Here is a 23,169-nt window from a genome sequence, read left to right on the forward strand (position 1 = left end):
CCTGAGCAGTCCCTCTTCCCCCCCTCGCCCTTCCAAGTTCTGCCCAGGTAGCTCTGGACTCCTGGTGCTACTGTGTTTCTGGAGTGGTCATAACCCATAGCCCAGAGCGTATACTCTGCCCCCTCCCGCTGTGTGTCATCTAATCCTTAGAACGACTGTGAGCTGCAAGTGATGGTTCCAGTTTTACACATGAACGTAACCAAAGGACTTTAAATGGTTTTTCCCAAGGATCACAGAAGGAAAATAAATACATGAGTAAATCAACGCAAATCTGTGTCCCTAATAACCCAGCACAGTGTATGAGGCACAGTGGCTACCCCAAATCGCTCGGGCTCAAGGCATGAGGGCGTGGCTCACACTTTAATCCTCTCTGCTCTCTCTTTATGGAAGAATTCTGCCAAGTTAGTCTAGTTTTTGCATTTTACAAAGACACAAAGCCCATAGCCCTCAAGTGTTCAGGAAACAAACTAAGACGAGAACCCTGGGCTCTTGCTTCATGCTCTGCAGAAGTCACCGATAGGTATAACCACTGGAGCAAAAGATGTGCTGATCCGTGATTGTGTGCTGGCTTGAGGGATGATGTCGGGGTCGGGGAGACTCTGTGGGCTGCAGCACAGCTGGAAAGTTGTGACTTGCATGTCATGAAGGACTTTCAGGAATCGCATTGACAAAGGGGTCACCTCCTTTTTATCTCGACAGTCACTCTGCCCTAGTTTTTTTTTTTTTTTTTTTTTTTTTTGGTCATCCTGATTCCCATCAGTCTTCCTCTGTAAGCCCAGCCTGCAAGGTGCTGCCAGAACAGTGTCCTTAGGGCTCAAGTCTGCCTGTAATTCTCTTGATCAGAACCCTCCCGTAGATTTCCCCCCTGCATAGTGAGTAAGATCGCACACCTGCCTGGCTTTGGTTCACGATGCTCTGCCCTACCTGTGGGGAACAGAGTCGCCCCCATTCTCTCCATCTGCCTCACATCTTCTTTCCTGGACCACTTTCGATTTCCTAAAACCCAGAGTTCCCCTCTCCCCTCCCCATTACTTCTGTTCCCTCACATGAAGTGTTTGACCTCCACTCCACTCCCTTGTGTGTTGCAATAGTGTTCAATCCCTCTCAGACACATGAACTCAAGGGATGCACAAGAGCCCCTGCCGACAATAGCCACACCATTTCACTTCATCCTGAGACTTAGGCTTGGGGGAGCTTCTGACTGAGGCTCAAGCAGATCTGGGGTCTATGCTTAGCTCTGTGACTTGCCTACTGCTGGAGGTTATTGCCTTGGTAGTCTCCCGGTGAATATACTTCTGTTGTGGACACTGTCTCAAAGTCCCTCACACATTGAGTCTGGGTGTGCTCACATGTCTTGCTTTGATCAGCAGGACTTTGGCAGGCAGGGTCGAAATCAAGGCTTAGTGAGTGCTGGCATATTGAAGCTCCTGTTCTCGGAAGCTGCTCACCTCACTGTGAGGAAGTCCAGCTACCCTGCTGGAGAGGGAGAGTTCAAACAGAGTGAGGTGGACTCCCAGCCTGCCCCTGGCTGAGCCAGCCTGGCTCTGCACCTGCATTAAGAGACACCAGGTATGACCAGTGAAAGGATTACCCAACCCAGACTGGAGAATCATGAGTAAATAAATGATGGAAGCCATGAAGTTTTGGGCTTACAAAATCAATAGATAATGGATCATGTGAACTTGGACAATTTATTATCTAGTGTGTTCCTCTAGGTGAAAGGAGATGTGGGAGATGTGGATTTAATGATAGCATCTACACAGTCTGCAGAGACGTGGAATCCTTTATCCTGTGCTGTGGTGTGTGAGCCAGTGATGGAGATGACGTAATCACCTCCTTCAGGACACGTGGTACAGTCGAAAAGCACCAGTTCTCTTCCCTTGCCAGCACAGGCTACAGCACACCGAGGGTGTTCACATAAAGTCATAAGATGGCAACCTTTTCTTTCCTCTCCTGCTTCTATCTAAATTCATTTGTGTTCTGACTCTACTGTAGCATGCAGACCTTCAAGTACATGGGTGGCTTGGAAATTAACTTTTGCTTTAGTTCTGCCAGGTCCTCCCTCTGAGCTGGCACACTGCTGTGGGTGTTGGATGAGGGCATCGGATGGAGAGATCAGAGACCTGGTCCATTACAGGAAAGCAGAAGGCCAGGTTCTCTGATAATGAGGAAGCGAGAAAGGGGTTTCCTTGCTTTTTTCCTTTTTCTGTCTCTCCAGCATCATCACAAACGTTTTTGCTCAGCTCCCTGGAGCAGGCTTTCCATGTCAACCTCCCCTTCCTCCTCCTCCTCTTTTATTTCCTTTCTCTATCCCTTCTGTGTCAGTGGCATGCCTATGATTAAGGTTCCTGGCAAGGCTCCTTGCACACTAGTGAGTGAGTGGCCACTGAATGTCGTCTTCATTAGATACCAGAGGCCTCATGCTGGGAGGAAGGAAAGAGCCCGCTTCAGGTAGCTTCTTTTGGACTGCATCCCAGCATTGGAAGACTCACTAATGACTGTACCCTGGCCAGAGAGATGAGTCAGGGAACAGCCAATGGCAAGAAAGCCTGCTAAATTACAACGGCACAGGGCCCCTAAGTTAAGAAAAGTCTGTGAGTTTCTACTGTGAGCCCAAAAGACACCAAACTGCATGCAGATAACAGAACTGAAAATCACGCTGAGCCTGAGAGTGCAAGAGGGCAGGCATGCCTGTGGAGCAGCCCACTTGTCCTGGCACCAGGAAGAACCCTGAAGGGGGTTTGGGGGACAACTTGAGGAAATGTGAATGACCTGAGGAAGGTCAAGGGCGTGCAATATTGTGACCTCTGTGTTTTTCCTTTTCCCTCTGTGTATGTGTTCAAGGCCAACTGTTTCTCTAAACTTGCGAAGCCTCCCACCATATGCAAAATACTGGGAAAAAGTGTTCTAGATGGACTGGGGCTGCCCACCCTACAAGTGGAAATATTCTGCACTGTTCAAAACTTCCCCAAGGTATTAAGCTGTTTAAATGTGCTCTGTAGTGTGTTCTGGTAAGCAGTGCATGTATTTGCAACTCTTTAGCTAAGTTGTAGATCATCAAGTGCTTTGCAATTCAGTGTCCATGAAGTGTATCCGCCACTTGTTTGCAGGCAGTCATGTTAGCCTGAGTCGTACAACTGAACTTCATGGCGTCATTATGTTTAACTTTAATACATACATGGCATGCTAGCCTGGAGAATGGTCCAAGATAGAGAAGGGAAATGAAGCATAGATGGTGTTCAAGCTTGGATGTTGCCCTGTGGTGACTTCTGTGGATCTACGTTTAGGTCTACAGATTCATCCAAATGATGTGTTGTGTAAGCACATAGACTGATCTATATAAAGAAAATAATTCACTTAGCCATTTGAACAACTCTGCTACATATGCATTAGAAATAGTTCTGTTGCAGTCTCTGGGAAGATAGGATTCAGTCTGTTCATATTCTTATAGTTATTGATTAGAAAGATAGTCAGAGAAATAAAGTTTAATGTGGGATTTCTATAAGGGTATTTGAACCAGATAATAATTTTTAAATGTTCTGTCAAGCAGAGTCCCATAGCATTTCAATGGCTATAAAAATATCTCAAAGAAAATGACATATTCTCATTTTTTTCCCTTGAAATTGAGGATAAAATACCATGTACTTTAAAAGCTGGGCTCATTCCATTTCCTGTATTCTTTGAGACTTAAATGAGTGGAGCATGTCTGTACTGTTTCCAGAGCATCTGTTCGGTGGTGATCCCAACCCACTTTGACGTCCTCGAGAACGCGTTGCCAGAGCTGGTCGAGGCAGAAGAGGTCGAAAGGAACCAGGCAGTGAGCACAGCCATGCAGTGGGTCAACCAGAGCATCAGCGAGGAGCTGCAGGGCATGGAGCCCTCCAGCCAGGCCGAAGTGGACCTCACGCTTAGGTCTGACTCCTGCTGGAAAGCAGAGGCATTGGGGATGAACACGTAATGGTTGTCTTTCCATTCACATCTCACCGTGGAATATATACACTGGGGAAGCCTACCAAAGAAGCTTCATGTTAGGGCAGCAAAATTTTAGCATCAAATATTTCTTTCTCCCTCCCAAAACCCTTGTGGTTGATTGTGTAAAGACATGAAGCACCACCACCCAGCCGTTTCTCATGCTCAGAGCTATCCTGCGATGCGGTCAAAAGCTGCTTAGGGACATAAGCGAGTGATGGACACAGATAGTGGCCCATCCTGCCACATGGCCTGGTGCCACCTCTGGGCCTCTCACATGCTTTCCTGTGGTCCCAGTGCTGGACATCAGGTCCTCCAGCTGCAACCATGCCTGCCATGCTTTGCCCATAGGTTGACTCTAGAATGTAAGAACCAAGGAAGCTGTAGTCACGAAGGCCGCATAAGTATTTGTAAGTACTTGGTTGTGCCTACAGATAACTGCTTTGAGTGACTTCTTTTTGTGCAGGTTCAGTGTCACATACTCTTAGCCAAACAGGTCAACTAGATTCTCTTTCCTTAAGCCTTATCATTTGCTTAATTGGGTATGATGCTTGGGTACGTGTTTTAGTTTGCCTCTGAGTTAGATGATGACTTTTGTGAAAATGTTTTTGAATAGTTTTAATTTCTTGGAGAGTTTCTGAATGCTACTCTTTAGACTTACTTACTTTCTTTCTTTCTTTCTTTCTTTCTTTCTTTCTTTCTCTTTCTTTCTTAATCTGCTGCTCTCTGCTACTGTCAACTCCTTAATTTTCCCTAAGAGCTTTGCCATACCTTCTACTGCCTTTTTTTTTCCTGGAATTTTCAATTTCCAAACCTTCCATCTGGGTTGGTGCCTCTCCAGCTCTCCAGAATGTCATGAAAACTTCATTTTCTCCTGTTTTCTGGAGCCCATGCCATCTTTGTTCCTGATTTGCTAGATTATATCCCTTCAAGAGGAAAAACAAAGTACCCATCTGCTAGTTCTCTCCAGACAATGGCTGAGGACAGGGCTGGCCTGAAACCAAGGGCGGAGAACTTGTTCTAGGTTTCCTACATGAGTGGTGGGAACCCCAGTCACCTGTGCCACCACCCCAGCTTCCTATGGTCTGTGTTGGCAGGAAGCTGGAATTAGGAGAGGAGGGGAAAACCAGACCTCAGAACTCCAGTGTGGGGCGCAGGTGCCCTAACCACTAAGCTAAACTCTCCCCACCCCATATAGATTTAAAGTTTTTACATATGTGGAAATGTCAGTTCGTTGCCCTCATGCTTGATAGTTTAGCTGAGTACAGAATTCTCTCTTGAAACCAAATTTCTTGAATATTTTAAAGCCATTGTCCCATGTGCATCTGGATTATTGATTAGTTTGATGCAAATGTGATTTTTGCGTCTTTTTTTCTTTTTGTCTGTTTGCTTCTGTTTTGTCTGTGGAAGCGTCTAGCTTCTTATTAGTAGAGGCTGAACTTTTATAAACATGCATGTATGTAGAGCTTCCTAAGTTTAGTGATTGAAGTCCCTCACTCTGAAAACAAAAACAAAACCCCTCCACATACTACTACTTTTCACTGTCTCCTCTTGCTGTCTTTGTTTTCTGATGGTCATTTTCATAAAAAGAACATCTGACTATTCTGGATCAAGCTATAGTTTTGAATATTTCTGTAAAAAATGCAAGTAGGTCTCAAATAATTTCAAATATGAGCACCAGAAATCCTTAAACAGTTTTCAGGCCAAAAATGAAATTCTTGAACACAGTCTTGTAACAGTGTGATTAGTTTCTGGCTTTGGAAATTGAAGCTGTTTTGTTCTTAAATAGCTAAAATGCAGAGCTAAACAACTGAGGCATGTTATGGTCAATTCTACAGCATGACCGGAGTGACAGCAATATTGGTAAATATTCTATTATAAAGCCCTGTTTTCTTGCCATTTAAGGACATTCTTTGCAAATAAAGTACAAGAAGAAAAGGAAAGAAAAGAATTGGAAAAGAACCTGGAAAAATCAATGCTGTCTATATCGATGCCCCTACTACCACCTGCACCCCCTCCACCTCCTTCCAAAAAGAAGCCACAAAAGCCAGGTTGGTGGCGAATCATGCTACAGAAGCCCCAACAAGAAATGTGTGAGGAGGCAAGATCCAGGCTTGTCATGTCTTTGCAAGTCTCCGTTGCAAACCCAGGCATAGCTTCCAGCCAGTGCAGCTTCCAGCTAGCTCAACTTCCAACCAGTGCCAATCATTCTCCATGCCATTTTCTCGCTTGAAGCTGCTCTGTAGATGACCAGGATTTTATTCAACCTGGCACCCTCCAGTTTCATTTATTTGAAATCTAAAATGACTTCTCACTCATAGATGAACATTTATGAAAGCACTGTGAGCAGTGCTTTTCTTTTCATTTTAATTAGTGCTTTTAATTAGCTTGGAGTTGGATTGGAAGCAGAGCAGCTGGGATGTGAACTGGCATGCATTTGGGATGCTGGTGTTGCAGGTGTCAGCTTTACTCGCTATGCCACAATGCTGACACCGGAAGTTGGTAATTTGCTAAGCACCTACCATGCTCTGGGTGCTTACAAAGCTGATATCCACTGAGGGCCTGAGCCAGGCCAGTGGCTGTGAAGAAGGCTAGAGGAATGCCAGTAGGTACTGAACCATGTGGTGCCTCACCCTGCGAGTAGCTGTGAATATGTTGAAGTGAAAGACAGGGAGGAATTCTGGGTGGATGGATAGACCTGAAAGGCATCTGTAGAGCTGGGAAAGAATTTAGAGCTGGATGTGCACCGTGAAAACTGTCAGATCCTCTGTCCACACACTGGGCGCCCCAACCCCCACAGATCTAGAGGCAAATGTGAGACAACAGAACCCATCTCATGGAACCATTGATGTTGTTGACATTGAATGGCCTAGAATTTCTTACAGAGGTAAAAACTTCTGGATGAAACAGAAAACTTCTCTGGACCAGAGATTTTCATCCTTTTTTTTTTTTTTAGTTAACCATTAAAAATAGATGGTCTTTTTGTAGTTGACCTTTCCAGAAAGAAATATCTTCTCAATATTTTTCTTTCCAGGGAGGAAGGAAACCCTTCTAGAGAAACCCATTACACCTGCAGAACCCGCTGAGCCTGTGCTCCACGGCAGTATGGCCATAGGGGCTGTGTCATTAGCTATTGCCAAAACCAGTGCCATCCTGGGCAACAGGCCTCTGTACTTAAATATCGCATCACTAAAGTATGGTCAGGTTCGTATCTGTTGGGGTCCGTCACGAGGATCCTTGAGTATCTCAATGAAGATGAACCCCGTGTCTCACTTGCCCTGCCCTTCCTCTGCTGTTTCAGGAAGCGCCAGTACCGCTCACACTCACAGTGCCTCTGCTGATGGTGTCTCTGATGAGCTGTGGGAAGTCATCGCCTGGAAAGCTTAATCTAATGAAAGAAGTGATTTGCATCCCCCATCCTGGATTAACAACCAAACAAGTACCTTGCCCAATCTCATTGGAGGCATACACTCTATCATTGATAGGGAGAGGGCATTGGACATAAAATAAGAGCAACTATTTCAGGAAACTGGGGACATAGGAAGAAAGCAAGACCTTCAACAGAAGGGGAACACGTGTAGGCCACCTAGATGTCAGGGCCCTTGCAGCACTGGCTTATGCCAGTGACTCACAGAGAAGTCAGGCAGCAGTAACTCTGCAGGCCTGGATAGTGCTGGCAGATTGCTGCTGGAGGATGGCGGGCCATGTCTGTGGCTGCTCTGTGCACTGTGTGGCAACAGCAGGTGAAAGCTGGCTCTTCCCTGGCGATCATACTTTTTTCAGTAGGAACTCCAGGCCTGGCACAGAGCCTGGCACCTCAGAGCTGTCTGTGGAATAAATGAACCCTCAGTTGTGTGGTCAGCACTCCAAGGCATGCTCCTGTCTCAGTTGCTCTTCAGTGGCCTGGTGGAGGCCCTGTGCCTCCTTAAATCACCCAGAAGCACACCACCCACTAGGTATTTGGGAGAACTTTTTCTACAGGGGCATTTTCAGAAAAAGGACAGTCCCCATCCAGTAATACGTTGAGAGATATTTTACCTAAGTCAATATAAATCACAAAAAGAAACTTCAGGATCATTTCTTGATGACAACTCTGTTCTAAACAGAATCATTTCACAACTGGTCAAGGTCAGCAGGCTAGGATTTCTGGCTGACAGATCATGGTCACATCCCAGCACCAGGATCCTTGCTTTAGTTAATGTCTCAGGCTGTCTGGGTGGCAGGGCACTTGGCCAGCCATTCTTCATCCATCCCCAAGCAGGGAGCTCATCATCACCAACACACTGTTAGAAGGGACAGTGGATTTAACCTGATGAAGCCTTCCTAATCCAGGCTCCTTAGTGACCTATATAACGTGTGGCATAAAGGTCATTCCAGGCTGGTCAAGGGAATTAAGTGGATGTGACCCAATCCACAAGCCAGTGGTTGTATACCGTGAAGACAGGCAGCTGAGGAAGTGAAGCCTCTCATGTGACACTCCCCATATGCAAACTGGGATGGGGGAGGAGTGAAGATGTACATTTGTTATTTGGTAGACCACAGTGTCCATTCAGCAGGCAGTCCACAAATACTGAGTTAGAAATAGCCATACTGGGTATATAAAAGGTCTAGACTGTAACTATGGATGATCATGAGTGTTCTACTTACAGGGTGTGGAGATGCTTCTGGAAATTCAGAAACAAGTCAACAAGACAGTTGACTCGGTATGTAGAGGATCCTCTAGAATCTGGTTGCTGGCACACAGTATCGCGTAGCCAGCTTGTAGTTAATTGTGCTGTTACTGAAACGGAACATGGTTCTTTTGCAGTCAAGGTTTCCCCTGTAACCAAGTGTAAATTTGAGCTGCAAAAGACAGTGTGGTGCAAGAAAAAGTATGATATTTGAAAGCCATTGGGTTTGATTTCAGCTGTTAACCTGATCATGTCACGTGACTCCTCTTGGCTTTCACCTCCCCTCTGCAGGCCTGGGTCTTCAGCTCTGATCCTTCACATGGCCACTCTGTCTGGAGAGGGCTTACACCCCCACACAGCCCTTTTTGCCTCAGTTGTAACGCTGGTCCAAGGATCAATTTCTTCAGAGGCCCCTTCCTGGGTTCTCATGCAGATGAAGTCCCGTTGTTCTGCATAGGCATCCCCTTGGCTGGACTGGTTGTCAGCCACATGTCACTTCACTGGACTGCAGGCTCCACAGTGCTTGCCTCATTCACCACTGGATCTCTTTTGCCTGGCACACCAGGCCAGAGCTGGGCTGAGCCAAAGTCAAGAGCCAGGAGCTTCATCTGGATTTCCTAAGTGCATCCATAGGCCCAAGCACTTGGGCCATCCTTCACTGCTGTACTCGGCACACTGGCAGGGAGATGAATCAGAAGTGGAGTACCTGGGACTAGAACCAGCACCATATGCTATGCCAGTATTGCAGGTGGTGACTTCACCCACTATATGACAACATGGAACCCAGAGTCATAATTTCTTTCGAGCATAAAGGGCATATCTGTTCTCTTGCAAAACAAACTGGCTGCACCTGGCAGGATGGGTACAAGCTATTTTCTGAGCCTATGTATGTATACACATGTACATGACTAAGGGTGGAAGGCAAAGAGGTACTCAAGGGAACAAGTGCCAGGATTTGAGGAATCATGGGGCTTATAAAAGAGTGTGGCTAGAATCACCCATGTATGTGTATGTGTACATGCCAGTGTGTATGACAGTTGCCATGTGACTGGGAAAGCCCCAGAGCAGTGGGCAGGCTAGAGACCTAATCTGTTTGCGTAGACATCTGTGCAGATCCCAAGTGGTGCTTTTCCTTTCTATCCCACAGCTGCCGCCTCCTAAAGCAGAGACCAAAAAAGGACATAATGGGAATAAGAGAGGTCAGGTGAGTATATGTATTTGTTTGCCCAGCTTCTGATGATAACCTCATGGATATATTTCCATTTTCTCCCCCATGGTTATTTTGCTCCAAGTCCGAGGCTCAGGGAAATAGAAGTTACACATTAGTATTGCCCATGAATACTAATCCAGGTGCTCCCAGAGGCAGGGCACGATCCTGCCCTTGCATTTCTGGCACCCGGCATCACTGCCAACAAGCACCTCTCCAGCCAAAATCTCAGAAGGCTTGGAAGCACATCTGAGTAACAGGATGGCATTGGTGTTTGACCATATAGGTGAAGTATGTGGGGAGTTGAGCCTCCTGCTAACCAACAGAAGGCAGACGGAATGCTTTAGGCTTTCATCTTCCCACTGCCAAAGGCACAAAGGTACAAAAATGAAGGCCATTCCCTCCCCCAAAAGCAATGAAGCACCATTTCGCATGAACCGTGGGCAGGAACTTGGAATTTCCCCACAGTCCTCCTTGTGCAAATGGTCACCCCAACCTGGTAGCCCTGGAAAACATCTGGCTTGGTCATCCTATCACTTCAGTGATTGTAGGTGCTCTGCCATGGGCCACCTGCTGTATGCCCAGAATGTCAGCAATGCCAAGGGGACAGTCCATGGAAACTCAGGAGAGACTGCAACGAGGGAAGGCTGCTCCCATCTGCAGGATTTACTCAGAAAAGCTAGAAATCCTAGCCCTCTCCTCCTCTCAGGGACTGTTGGGTCTGCTGCGGTCAAGAAGAGAGGGACCAGGAAAAGGAGAGGCCTTGGAAGAGAGAAACATGGTTGCTTCAGGCAAAGATACTGGAGGGGAAAAACGCCTGAACAGACACAGCGGCTTTAAAAAGTTGCCTGGTTTTTCTAATGAATCTGCTCCCACTAATGACACAGGAGTGTTTGTATCTGGGTTCCTGTTTGCTCTTGAGTTGGGGAACTCTTTCAGCATGCAGACTCTAATGCCAGAATCACAGTGCTGCTTCCGCTTTCAGCTACCCAGTCACAGTGGATGGTGAGGACACAGCAAAGCCAAGTTGGCACTAGCAGCACATGTCGCGTCTTCAGTGTTAAATCCTTTTTGCCAAAGTCGCCAATACTTTTTTTAAATGGCACTTTTTCCTAAATGAGGGTGATATTTTTTAGCAGTCATGTTTGCCTGGAAGAAACCAGGCCATGGGCAAGAGCAGGCTTGGGAGAAGGGGCCTGACAGAATTGGAGCCAGGCAGGATGGCCACCACAAAGATAGCCTGGATACTCATTGACCAGGGGGCTGAGGCTCAGGCCAGCCCCTCTCTACAATGGCTGAGCTGATAAAGGCATAAATAAAAAACAGATTAGAGAGGGAAAAGTGCGGGGCAGGTAAAGTTGCCACCTGCCATGCTGGCATCTCATATGGGTGCCAGTTCATGTCCTGGCTGCTCCACCTCCAGTCCATCTCCTTGCTCTTAGCCTAAGAAAAGCAGAAGAAGATGGCCCAAGTATTTGGGGCTTATGCCATCCATGTGAGAGACCCTGGAAAAAGTTTTACTCTCAGCTTTGGTCTGACCCAGCCCTGGCCATCAAGGCCATCTGTGTCATGAACCAGCCTGAGGGAAGATCTCTCTCTCTCTCCCCCGCTTCTCTGTAACTTTAACTTTCAGACAAATAGAATCGTGAGAGAGAGAGGAAGGGAGGGAAAGAGATAGAAGAAGGAGAAAGGCAGGGAAGGAGAAAGAGAAAGTGTACTTCCAGATTAAACCTGGAAAATGCCAGCAATGAGACAGTTGCCCCCAGATACTGCAGGGGAAGTGCGTGCCCAAGTCATGGGCATGAGACCTGGTGGCAGGAGGCATGCAGAAGCAAAGCCTGCTGTGGGGAGGGCAGTGTCCATTTCCACTAGACCTGTCATGAGCCACACGAGGAGAAACTGAACATGCTCGACTGATGTGCCTTGATGTCTTTGCACCTTGCAGCAGCCGCTTCCCAGTAAGATGTCCCATCTCGGCTGTTTAACCATCAGCTGTGACACCATAGAGCAGCCACTGCTCCTGCTACAGGGCATCTGTACCAGTCTAGAGCTGGAGCTGGGAACGAATCTGCACTTGGCCATCAACTGTGCTGGGCATGAGTTGATGGACTACGTAAGTTTCTACTTCAGAGCATTCACTTGGGGGTTTAGTTCTAGGATTTTTAACTTAGTAGTTAAGAGCTTGTCGGAGTATTCTCCAAGCAAATCTTGGTGGGTTTTTTGTTTTGTTTTGTTTTGTTTTAATTAATATGGTGTGAGGGAAGCACAAACAAATGAAATGGAGAAAGCCAAGTTAGCTAATAACTGTAGAGTAAAATAACCATTCAGGTTTTAAAGTTAAGAACTGAAAATGGTATGAACAGATACAGAAAAGGAATGATAAAAGTGAGTAAGATCAGTACTTAACACTGTCACCAGGAAAGCCACTGCAAAATGATTGACCTGGCATGTTTTGTGCATTTTATAGTGATGAGTTAGACAAGCATGAGAAGTGGGGTGGTACAACTCGGTAGATCCTCCTTGAAGAGTTTATGCCGATGCATTTTTTTAGGTATAAAAATACTTAAAGCTATTGAAGTTCATCACATATTAAACACAACCAGAAGAGGACCTGGGCCCATCCTACTGGTGGAGAGCCAGCAACATGGGGACTTGAAAAAGCTCATAGAAAAATGAAATTCAAAGATAGTTCATTTTGGTAGAAATTTAAAATCCATGCAGTGTTTTTATGATATTCATTTTCCATGATCAAAATTTATGTGCATTTAATATTTTTATGACACAGATATTTTAATTCCACAGAATTTTTTTTAAGTTGCCTATTTCGAAAGGAAAGTAAACAGGAACCATACTCGGTAAACAGTGTTTGAGGGCAGGTGTTTGGTAAAGTGGGAGGACAGCATTCGGGGTGTGTGGGTTCAAGTCCCGCTTGGCTTCCAACTCCAGCCAGCAAGATCCCTGCAGCAGGAGGTGATGGCTCAAGCATGTGGGAGACCTAGATAAGAGTTTCTGGTTATTGGTTTTGACCTGTCCTACTCCCTGACTATTGGAGACATTTGGTAGAGTGAACCAGCTGATAGAACTGTCTCTCACTTTCAAAACCAGGAGGAAGACAGAGACATTTTCACAGTTCCTAGTCCTTGAGAAAATTGTTGTTAGGAAATCTATGAGAAGTTTGCTATATGATATACACAGTACATTTTCCATTTTTGTATACACCAAATGATGAGACTAGATTTTCTGAATGAAATGCCCAGGATACTGACATACATTTGTGGTGACTTGAAAACAGTTCCGAAGTTCAGGGGCCTTGACTGAATAGGATTCTGCTCTGTGATTCCAACTTTTACCTAAAAAAGACATTTTGAAAATGTACCTAAGCATTCTAAGTTTCAGCTGATTTCTAAAATTTCTTTTAGTTTTCTAAAGAAACTAAGCTCATGCAGGAATGTTTAAAGTAATTTCTTCTTCTTCGCGTAATGATTGGTTCATAGGCACACCATTAGGAGAAATAATTGCACGCTTTCATCAGCAGCATTGGCCAAGAGTGATGACCGTACCGACTGTTGATGCTAACCAGACCAGGGACTTGTTGCTTAGATTCGGTAAAATGTATTAACTTGATATCAGATCATTCTTACAATAATGTTAGTCATGAGCATTTCCTCATGGACAAAGTGTGATTTTAAGTTTTGCATTACAGAAGTTGAAGTTCTTGCTGCTTTTTCTTGTGAAAAAAGAATGCCTAAAATTCCTTCAGTTAGGGGCTTCTTGGGAACTGCTTAAATCCAATGGATTCCACTCTGTTCATACCAGCAGGAAATTGTTTGCAAACAGCCAGAGTTACAGAAAGAAAGCATTTGTCATCTGCTGGTTCACCCCCACCCCTCCCCAAATGGTTGCAACAGCTGGGGCTAGGCCACTCCAAAGCCAGGGGCCAAGAGCTTCATCCAGGTCTCCAATATGGATACTGGGGCCCAAGCACCTGGGCTACCGTCTGCTGCTTCCCTAGGAGCATTGGTAGGGAGATGGATGGGAAGTGAAGCAGTAGGGGCTCAAACTGTGCCCATGTCGAATGCCAGCATTGCAGATGGCAACCTAACCCATTTTGCCACAATGCTGGCCCTAGGGCAGGGTGGCATTCTGTACAACAGCCAAGTGACCACATGGCATGTGTGCATCTTATATTTAAACACCTAGGTGCAAGTCCTAGCTCTACTACAGAGCCCTGCCTCCTGCTAACATACACCCTGGGAGGCAGTACTGATGCTTCTAGTTAGTTGAGTCTCTGCCACCCATGTAGAATGCTTGGATTGAGTTTCTGGTTGCTGACTGTGGCCTGGCCCAAGCTCCAAGTGTTATAGGAAACTGGGAAATGAGGGAAGATCTTTGTCTCAATCTCTCTCTCTGCCTGTTTTTTGGGGTTTTGTTTGTTTTTATTGGAAAGGCAGATTCACAGAGAGAAGAAGAGACAAAGATTTTTCATGTGCTGGTTCACTCCCCAGATTAGCTGAGCTAATCTGAAGCCAGGAGCCAGGACCTCCTCGAGATCTACCCACCCAGCTGCAGGGTCCTGATGCTTTTTGGGGTGTCCTCTACTACTTTCCCATGCCTAAACAGGGAGCTGGATGGGAAGTGGAGCAGCAGAGACCCAAATCAGTGCCCATATGGGATCCTGGCACTTGTAAGAGTAGGATTAGCCAGTTGAGCTATTGCACCAGGTGCCCTCTCTCTCTTTCTTTCAAATAAAATGAAAAAAGAAATTAGTGAAAGTACTTTGTTTTTCAGAAAGGCTGAACTAGATCTGCCCCCCCACCCGCTTAGTTTACCCTATAGATAATACTGACAGCTTTTCAGACTTCAAATGAACAGAACTGTACTAGCATCCTACAGGATAGCACCTTTACTGCAAGAAGTGGCAGGCTACCTGGGATTTGCCTTTCCATACATCACTTTACAGTCCGTGTTGGCTGTTAGTATCTGAAAGCCTTGCTTTCGAATTTTAGAGTATTTAAAGGAAGCAAGTTATTTGTTCACAGGGAGTTGAGATGTGGTATATTCTGGTGAATGGACAGGTTTGCTTGGCTATTCCGTTTGTTATATGAATTTGGGGTATTGTTCTAGCACCCAGGCAGCCAGGTTACTAGAACCATGCCCGAAATCCAAACAAGAAAGGACCCGCCCCCCACTCTCACCTGTCAGCTCTTTGTGCAGCTCTCATCTGAAGTCTGTGGGAAGAGGGACAATGCCTTGATTTTCCCAGGTTAATATGTACAAAGTATTTAACGTGAAATGCACAGATTATTTTTTCAGGTGAAGGTGGCCTAGGCAGACAGTTTACGATGTTTCAGATGAAGCAAATGAGAGGGAACACGAGGTGCATCTTTGGCATTTGAACATGTTGCTTATCCTCACGCCCATCAGAGTCGAGGAAAGTATGAAGTGGCGACGGGCACGTACAAAAACGGAGCCGAGATGGTTGACCTGTACGTGGAGCTGCTCAACAAGTACCCCTCCATCATTGCCTTAATCGATCCTTTCAGGAAGGAGGTAAGCAGGACCCACCTTTTAAAATCCTTATAACAAAACTGAAGAAAATGTCTGTCATTTGAAACACGTTGTAATTTGGGCTGGGGTTGAGTTGCTTTATATCAGCATTTAAGAGAAAGGCACTTAGGACTCAAACGAATAGCAGACGCACAATTACCTGGGAGTGTGCCAGTCTGGGGAATGAAACAAGCCCTTGGAAGTCCTGCAGGAGTCCCTGGTATTCATAGGCTGCCTACCCACTGGAAGTCACCCCTGCTGTGCCAGTTGGTGCTTCAATAGGTTAATCATATATCATTTCCATGTGCTCGTGGAAACAGGACCTCTACAAGGCCAAATCGTTTTTAGCCTAAATCCACTTACAATGTATGAATACAAGTTAATAACGCCATATTTTTAAAAACTTTTAAAAAAAATTTGTGAGGCAGAAAGATAGAGCTCCCACCCATGGATTCGTTTCCCAAATGCCTGCAACGAGAGGGGCCAGAGCCAAAGCCAGAAGCAAGAACTCAACCCAGGTCCCACACATGGGCATGAGTAGCAGCAACCCCACTACCCGAGCCTCGGCTACTGCTTCCTAGTCTCTGCACTGGTGGGGAAGCTAGAGGCAGGAGCCAAGGCTAAAAAATGAAGCTAGGCTCTCCAACGTGGGATGCGGACAACCTGGTCGCTAGGCAGAGCTGTGTTTTAAAAAAGGTTTGAGGGCTGAAGTTTTATGACCTCCTCAAACAAGTATATCTGGCAACAGTTTCCTTTTTGCTGCACAAGGCTCGCTCCCAACACTAGTGTTGGAGTGCAGTGGGCTAAGCTGTTGCCTGGAACCCCAGCATCTCAGATTTCATATGAGTGCAGGTTGGAGTCCACTTCTGATCCAGCTCCCTGGTAAGGTGCCACGGAAAGCAGTGGAAGATGGCCCCAGTCCTTGGGTCCCCTGTCAACCATGTGGGAGACCCAGGTGGAATTACAAGTTTCTGTTTTGACCTGGCCCAGTTCCGGGTGTTGGTACCTTTTAGGGAATGACTCGGTGGATGGAATATTTCTCTCTACCCCTCTCTCTCTCTCTCTCTCTCTCTCACTCTGTTTTTTTAAATAAATAAAGCAATCTTTGAAAAAAAAAAAAAAGACCAACTGTCTACCTGATGTACTTCAGACTCCAGACTCCCAGATTTAAAGACTCACTATGCTATTGTAGCAATATGGGAAAAATCTGTCGGGGGGTGGGAGTTTGGGGGGAATCCAGTCTATACGAAATTGTACCACAAAGTTCAAAACAAAAATTTAACAAAAAAGAAAGTCATTAGACTCAGTGAAGATAAATGCTTTTTAACATAAGCTAGCTCTTCAGGTCTGGGCACAGTGTGAACACGGAGGGCCTCTCACTCCAATGCACCCTTCACCGTGTGGGCCACACAGCCACAGAGCTCAGTTCTGTAACTGGATCAGACCGGCCTGGCAGTTGTCCTGATGCTTTGACCACAGCTTTGGCCAAGGACAGCATGCATCTGCTCAGTCAGTCCTAATGGTCAAAATCCAGTCCAGCACCCTCTGGGATGACTGGATATGCAGACACGCCCACATGCCCCCCGCCACACACACATATGTTCAACTTTTTAAACATTTTGCGTGGAGGTCTCACCAGTAGAAACAAGGCTGCTGAGAAAGGGGGCCGAGATCCGCTTGCAGGCTGTGTTTCAGTTTTCTATGATTAGAAACAACCATACAAAAAACAAAACCTTATAGCAATCGGTCTTTAGCAACGGTATGGCAACCCAGTACATGGGACAATCTGGGTTTGATGAACTCTACAGTCACTTAGCATTTTGCTTATAAGATCTTTAAGGCCCAAATCCCATCAGTTTGAGTTTCTGGCCTGTGAAGCTTGTAAATTTACCTGGCTGGAGCACAGGGAACCACTTAAGTGCAGATGTAGAAGAAAACTGCTTGTGTAATCTTGGGGAAAAGCATGTGATTTTGAATGTTTCCTGTGTGTGACAGTGTTCCGCACCCTAACAACCAATCCTTAACTTCCCCCAGGACTCTGAGCACTGGGACAGCATCCACAATGCTCTTGGGTCACGGTGTCACATCATCGCAGGAGCTGCATCCAAAAGCATTTCCAAACTTCTCGAATGTGGAGATGTCAACAGCCCCAAATCCAATGGGAGGATCATGAAACATACCAATCAGACCACGGTGTCCGACCTGGTGGAGATCACCAGTCTTATTGACAGTGAGTAAAGGTATACGTCGAAAAGGTCCTAGCGACCTGCTGCATGGCAGCCAACAGCATGCCTATAGCACAGCTCACTCTTTAAAACAACAACACAGAATACATCTTAGAAGACAAAACAGTCCGACCACTTCTGAGATAGTGCAGAAATCAAAGTTCCAATTTACTGATTCAAAACACTTCCATAATAGCCCTTGTCCATAAAGCCATGCTCTTTACTCCTCAGTCCAGTGTTCTCAACAGGATCAAGACCTTAGTTCTTCTGAAAGGGTATAGCTGTGGCATATTATGAGTTTACTTTGGGCTCTGAACTTGGAGCTGGCATTGTGGCATAGTGGGTAAAGCTACTGTGCAATGCCAGCATCCCATATAAATTCTGGTCCTGGCTGTCCCACTTCTAATCCAGTTTCTGGCACATGACCTAGGAAGATGGCCCAAGTACATGGGCCCCTACCACCCACGTGGGGAGACCAGGATGTAGCTCCTGGCTCCTGGTTCTGGCCTGCCCTAGCCCTGGCCATTGCAACCATCTGAGGAGTGAACCAGCAGATGGATGAACTCAGTCTCTCCCTCTCTTTATAACTCTTTCAAATGAATATTTAAAAAAAAAAACTACATGTAGAGAAACTCAGAGGATTACTGCAACCTCACTGCTGAGGAGCAGCAGTCTAACTGAATGGCGGACTGAAACAAACACACCTGGGTATGCGCCTGCCCTAGCCAGATTTCCAGACACAATGCAGTGCTCAAGTTTGGGGGAAAATGGTAGCCAGTCACAGAGGCAGGGCACACCAGTTTAGCCTGAATCCCACAGTTCAGGCTCTGTAAATTCCTGCCCATGCTACCACTTCATGCTTTGGATTTATTTTCTACGCATTTGCCTTCATACCATAGACTCTAGCTTTCCTCCACAATGGAACAGCCCAAGTGCAGTCATTGCTGGACTGAAAACAAACCTAGCTAGCTGCGATAGGACACCCACCCGTGGGCCATGTTAATCTGCACGGACTTGGGGAAGTATAGCAGGGATCAGATTGGCCACTGCAGAAGAGACAACAGGCAGCAGGTGCTTGGCCTGGGGGTTCGGATGTCCCCATCCCAACCCACAGTGCCTGTCCCCAACTGCTGACTGAAGCTTCTTGCTAATGTACACCCTGGGAGGGAACAGTGATGGCTCAAGTTTTGGTCACCCACAGGGGAGACCTGGATTGAATTCCTGGCTTTTGGTTTTTGACCTAGCCCAGCTCAGGCTGTTACTGCTCTCAAATAAATTAAAAACAAAATAAATAACAACCAACAAGGATCCCATCAGGAACACAGAGACTTAGGGCACCGGTGGGTTCACCACGAACCGGGCAGGCAAGCCAGACTGCATAGCATCATGGAGTGACCCGGAGTAGTAGCTGATGAGCAGGACTCCAGCAGTGGGGATTGAAAAGCCACACTCAGGTACTGAGAATAAAGCCGCAGTCAGCAGCTTTATTTAGACCTGGTGGCTCTGGCACTGGAGCATCGGGGATGTCATCTTTACAGCAGCCCTGAGAAGTGAGCTCCACCTTCACTTCACTGATGAGAAAATGAAGCTAGGCAAGGTTGGGTCACTTTCCCACCATGCCACAGTGGCCCGCCCTAGCGCTTTGGTTAACCCTTCAAGTTGGAAAGTCCCTAGTGCCTTACTCTGTGATGTTTCCTCTGGCTAGAACACTTGGCGAACTCCTCCGGACCTGGCATAGATAAAACCACTTCAGCTGTGCGTGCCTTCCCATCTCCCCCACCTCATCACATTCCTCATTTCCTCCTTGTGGTACTGATCACAGTGGCTTAGACATTTACTTGGTGAATGGTATCCCTCACTAGGCTGCAAACTCCTTGAGAGTTTGTGTGTGTCTGGTACATTTCCATACAAGCCTGCCAGGGGTGGGTCTCAGGACCCAGGTAGAAAGCTAGTCTCCAACCTGGAGCAGGACCCAGCAGTAGGCTGACAGCACTCACCCACCCCAACCCCACCCTGGTTTGCAGTAGGTGGGAAGCCCCTGCCCTGTCCTCTCCCTCCATGGTCACTTCAGCTCCTGCCTGTAAAATGCAACGAGCTGGAAAAGATGGGCCCAACATGGTCAGCCTGAGTCTTCTGCTGAACACTCAATGAGATTCCTTAGAGTACAAGGCCCGATGAAGTAAGAGAAAGCCGTTACCATGTAGGCCTCTGGTGGACCCTGCAAACACTGCCCATGAACTTACCACCTTACAATGGCTCAAAGGCGCACCGTTGTCTACACTGAACAAAACCACATCCTGCCTATAACAGCTGTCGTCCTAGAAATGTGCTGGTCTAATCTGAGCATTTTCCCTCTTGGCAGTGGTCATAAAATATGATGCATCTGGTATGTACTCAATCTGAAGTTTGAGCAGCCACAGTCTCCATTTAGTACCACACCCAGATTACTGTGAAGACGAGGAGAGATACCAGGGTGATGGGCTGCTCTGCGGTTAGAACGCTTAGGTGGTCCCACGGGCGTCTGGTAGTTTGTCAGCACATACATGTATGCTAATTGTTCCCACAGCATAGGAAAGTGACTGGAATTGCTCCCGCAGGCAAGAAGCACATCACCATCTTGGGCAGTCCGGATGGAGAAGCCACTGATGACAGCCTTGTCGACTTGGTAAGTGCTGAACGCCGATCAATTGCAGAATTGCCAGAACACTGCTTTTAACACAAACTGGTATTTCAGAGAAATGCAGTCTTTGGTGGAGAAAGTCATGTAACCTTTCATGAAATAGACTGGCTTCCTCCTAGACAGCTACCTTTTGCAAAGAGCTAATCTTTGAACTTTTAAAAAGGAGAGAAATTGAAGTCCGGGGAAAATGATGAGTACACTTAAATGACTGGGGTATGTGCTGGCAATCTTCCTTCCGAAAATGAAGTCGGGGAGAGGCTGACTGTTCCGAGAGAAGCGAGCTCGTATGGCCAGTGCCAGCAAGGAGTCCAAGGGACAATCAGCCACACCACCTGCTGGCTTTCCGGCACTCCAAGCTTGAACGCAGACAGCTCTACTCACATAAACCAAACCACCAAAATCCACAGGCAGCTCTACCCATGTAAACCCAACCAAATTCTAACAGGCAGAAAACCACAAGAGACAGCCTCCCTTTTCCTTCAAGAACTGCTTCTGGGTTAGCAAAAATGATCCACCCCACCCCTTTTAAACTAAGTTGTTTCTCCCTCTTCAGGCTGTTGGACTCGGTGTCCGGTTTATCAAGTTGGGGGGTCTTTCTCGAGGCGAGTGGGTGACTAAATACAACCGCCTGCTTACTATAGAGGAAGAGCTCGCCGAGAATGGAGCGCTGAGTATGCACTGCTTTCCTGCTTTGTTTTCCCCTTGCCATGAATAAGTGAACAAAGATGGGGAGGGGGGAATACAAGTCCCTCGGCAGGAGGGCACGGAACCCGAGGACCAGAAATAAGTGCTGACAAAACTAGGCTGGCGCTCCCCCACAACGCGCATTGTTGTCCTAATGGATTATCTATTTACCTGAATGTTTAAAACTCTCTCCCTTCTTGCTGAATAGGCTGCGTGATGCTTTTCAATAGAATTAATTGATTGGAATCTACAAGCCTACCTTTTGTGATGGCCCACACCATACTAAAGGTTTCTCCACACAGGCCGTGAGAGTTAAAGGCAGATGTTTTCCTGATGGGTCTGGCCGGCCGGCAGACAGCATGTTAATGCTAAGGTTGTGCCTTGGGAAGGCGGGCAGCTCAAGAGACACGAACCCATCATTTATAAAATGAAACCTTAGTGAATTTGCATGATGAGAAGTGCCTTGTGTACTGCCTGCCTGCAGGGAGACACCCAAATAGGCACTTCTGTTTTTCCTACTGCTGACTGTGATAGTCAAAAGGAGGCCCTGGGATCCAGACCTTTAGAGACCCACAGACATGATGATTTTATACCTGTCAAGTTTAACACATGCAGGGATCTTGAAATACATGCTAAGGTCCATAGCCAGGACAGACAAAATTGGAAGTCATGTAAGGACAGGGGGCAGTGTCTGGTAGAGTGTGATGCAAAGCCTTACTCTGCATTGTCTGATTTCACCTTCTGTTATCCTCACTCACTGAGGCTTTAGCTTTAGGTCTGTTTCAATGACCTGCTAGTTTCAATCCTTGCTAATCTGCCTAAGGAAAACAACAGGTGCTTTAAGGCATCAGAAGTGACACCAGTGGCCAGAGGGCAGCCCTCCTCAGTCTAGAATGGACTGACAGATTAAAAGAGAACTTTTCTGACAATGGCAGTTAGTGGTCAATGAATGTTATGGACAGCAGAAAACATCTGTGCTCCCGCTTGTGAGTAGGCAGTCTTGGCAAAAGCTCAGCTACTAAAATACCACCATTACCTACAAGGCGCTGACAGGGATGGCTCAAGTCAGAGCCATCGCCAGCGTAGGAGGATTGGCAGTAGTTTGGATCGTATTCAGGCAGAACCTGGGATTTGTCCTGGTTCACCTCCTTCCTCTTATCTTTGTTAAGCCTCTGCCCAAAGCCCACCCATCATCTGCTGAATGTTTAAGAAGGTTGTATGTGGGTACATACACTCAAGATAACTGTGTCAGTAGATACAGTCCCAGGTCCCAGTAGGTTTGGAGTCTTCACTGATGCCAGTGTCACCGACTGGTGGATTCACCAGTAACCCTGACTGCAGTTGTCCTTTTCAACAGGCCCCCACGAAGAGCACACATTTTTTTATGTCAACGAGGAGGCTGAAAAGGCACTTGAGGCAGCTGCCACTGGTGAGCTGCTTGAGCCCACCGAGCCCATCTTCCCCACGGAGGTTGTGGAGGACTCGGCCAGGATGTGAGCCTCTTCGCCTGCTATCGTGGCCATGCTGGGAGCACTGTCTGCCTGGGGGGCCCAAGGCACAGTTGGCTCCACATTGAACCTTCTCCGGAACCTGTCTCACATGCCCTTTGTATTCTTTGTCACTGTTCGGTCCAATACATGCTTAGTTTTTACCTGGAGCAGCATCCGTGAGCTGCGTGTTACAAGGTGTCACGTCTGCATGAGGCTGGTGCTGCTGTCCACTTCGCAGGACTGGGACATCATGAAAGAGGCCAGTGTTTTTGCACAAACACCTTCTCCTTTACTGATCCAAACATCTCCCAAACCAGAGGGAACCTAATGATGAGGGACACTCTGCGCTTTGAGCCAGGGGTTACATCTTGGGTGCGTGCCTTCCCAAAGGGGGCATGGTCCCACACGGAAGCATCCCTGTCTCCAGTTCATTGGTCAGCATAGCTTGCTCTCTTCCCCTGCCTCCCCTTCTCCCTGATTCCTCTGCTTTTGAAATGTTAGCTTTTCTTCTACAATTCTTGAGTCTCTTTAGATCCTTCTTGGGATGGTAGTAGGTATAAATAAATAAGTAGGTCAATGAATGAATATTTTCAAGGTTACTAACTGCCCAGCTATTTTTATGCTGTGGCATTTAAAAAGAGATCTGGAAGTGATTAAAAAATAAAGTGAGGTGACACCTCTCTTGATTGAATCTGCT

General features: G+C 46.6%; 1 protein-coding gene across 3 annotated transcripts in view; it reads left to right on the top strand.

The window, feature by feature from the left end:
• The window catches only part of ENO4 (enolase 4), a 23,402-nt gene extending 766 nt beyond the window's left edge, over positions 1–22,636 (top strand). Inside the window, exons 2-14 of one of the 3 annotated variants that reach the window (XM_058671418.1) lie at positions 2,845–2,973; positions 3,722–3,912; positions 5,875–6,020; positions 7,004–7,173; positions 7,271–7,408; positions 8,619–8,672; positions 9,787–9,843; positions 11,792–11,959; positions 15,271–15,396; positions 17,428–17,623; positions 20,216–20,283; positions 20,852–20,969; positions 22,340–22,636. In XM_058671418.1, the coding sequence (XP_058527401.1) occupies positions 2,845–2,973; positions 3,722–3,912; positions 5,875–6,020; positions 7,004–7,173; positions 7,271–7,408; positions 8,619–8,672; positions 9,787–9,843; positions 11,792–11,959; positions 15,271–15,396; positions 17,428–17,623; positions 20,216–20,283; positions 20,852–20,969; positions 22,340–22,479 (1,701 nt within the window). In that variant the 3' untranslated portion in view covers positions 22,480–22,636. Of the gene's footprint in view, positions 1–2,844; positions 2,974–3,721; positions 3,913–5,874; positions 6,021–7,003; positions 7,174–7,270; positions 7,409–8,618; positions 8,673–9,786; positions 9,844–11,791; positions 11,960–15,270; positions 15,397–17,427; positions 17,634–20,215; positions 20,284–20,851; positions 20,970–22,339 lie in introns of those variants that run through there. The other 2 variants (XR_009246484.1, XM_058671419.1) reach the window with 2 other exon arrangements.
• Positions 22,637–23,169: the final 533 nt, after the last annotated feature.

Source organism: Ochotona princeps, chromosome 13 (genome assembly GCF_030435755.1).
Source record: "Ochotona princeps isolate mOchPri1 chromosome 13, mOchPri1.hap1, whole genome shotgun sequence".
In the NCBI taxonomy this organism is placed as follows: domain Eukaryota; kingdom Metazoa; phylum Chordata; class Mammalia; order Lagomorpha; family Ochotonidae; genus Ochotona; species Ochotona princeps.